The sequence below is a fragment of the Actinia tenebrosa genome, unplaced genomic scaffold, assembly GCF_029948245.1.
Source record: "Actinia tenebrosa isolate PJP-AT-01 unplaced genomic scaffold, QUT_ActTen_1.0 PGA_scaffold11__36_contigs__length_13525064, whole genome shotgun sequence".
NCBI classification, from domain to species: Eukaryota; Metazoa; Cnidaria; class Anthozoa; order Actiniaria; family Actiniidae; genus Actinia; species Actinia tenebrosa.
In genome coordinates, this window is record NW_028292571.1 from 11,301,763 (window position 1) to 11,303,220 (window position 1,458).

Here is a 1,458-nt window from a genome sequence, read left to right on the forward strand (position 1 = left end):
TTAATCTTGAACTCTCTCGATGTCTTTGAGGTGGCCTGTATGGAGATGGTGGAGATGTTGGTCTTTCTCTTGCTTCCAAACAGCATGGCATTAGTTTTGGTTCTTCAAGGTCACATGATTGACTTAACCACTCACTAACCCACTTTGAGATCTTCATTAAGTTATCTCTATGTCAGGACTAGGAGGAGAAATAGTAACAAATACTGATCGTCAGCGTATAGGTATCCTTTAGAATGGCGGACACATGGAAGTCGTTGATGTATATGATTAACCAAGAGCCCAAGGAACTTCCTGAGGTACACCAATGTGGCCTGGTAATGGGCTTGTCCTCTAAGCCACAAGTAGTGCGTAGCCATCTTGATGACAAGTAAGAGTCCAACCATTTTGGATCGTTGTGTTAGGGGATGGACCGCTCTCGGTAGAGCACTCGGGATCTTTATTCTACTTTCTCTCCTCTTGACTAAACTAATTACATGAGCCCTATTTAATATAACTTCATGACAGGTGTTCATTCTAATAATATGATTAGCATCGCTGTGCCTTGATGCTATGGAAATAGTAAATTCCCTGGTGGCGATAGCTATTAAGAATAATACGAGTGAAAACCATGACTAACAAACTTAAACTAAAGATAATATGTGAATTATTGTTAAATTTAAGAAAGGTCTACGGAATAATATATCATAAGATTTTAAAAGAATAGTGGTACAATAACTAAGCAAGGGGTAAAGAAGTGGTTTAGTTGTCACCATAGGTGTATGCTAATGGGAGGAGCTAAGTGTTTACTTGTAAATTCAGCATACCATCATCTCAACTCGTGCGGTGAATGGCGCCTTTTCTCTGAATCTTATATCGATATTTTCAATAAGTAATCTGATCGTTCTTTATCTTTTTTCTACGATCAGACATAGTAATTAGAAAACTGATGTCTAGCTTGGTCTGTAAAACATTAATTTTCTCTCTCATAACAGTTGTCACGAACAACCAGCTAAGATAGTTTAATTCAATTTAGACTCGTGTGGTTTACGGTGTCCAAGGCCTTTTGACATATCCAAGAGACAGCTCCACATAGTTTACCGTTAATCCATGTTACGTAGAATGTCATCTGCAAGCTGGCTAACTGCAGTTGATGTGACTTTTAGGTCGAAAGCCCAACCTGCTTTTCAGCAATAGAGTGTTGTACTCAGATGTTCGTAAAGTTGGGCAGTGGACATCTCGTTTCGAGATTTGCTCAAAGTCGGAAGAATCTAGATGGTTCGAAGTTTTGGTGGCATCATTCGATCCCCAGTTTTAAACAGGGCTTGACCTTAGCACATTTCCAATACAAGAAACGAGTGGAGCTTGATAGAAAGTTAAGTAGATTTAGTAACTGTTGAGCGATCACATCTGCATAATCCTTTGAAGAAGTCGAGCACTAATGTTGGTCCAATCCAATCGACTTGTTGGTCTTGAGAATTT

The 1,458-nt window shown here is 39.2% G+C and overlaps 1 protein-coding gene across 1 annotated transcript in view; it reads left to right on the forward strand.

The window, feature by feature from the left end:
- Positions 1-233: 233 nt before the first annotated feature.
- The window catches only part of LOC116302401 (uncharacterized), a 22,017-nt gene continuing 20,792 nt past the window's right edge, over positions 234-1,458 (forward strand). The window contains exon 1 of the mRNA XM_089027205.1: positions 234-314. Within this exon, the coding sequence (XP_088883331.1) occupies positions 234-314 (81 nt within the window). The remainder of the gene's footprint in view (positions 315-1,458) is intronic.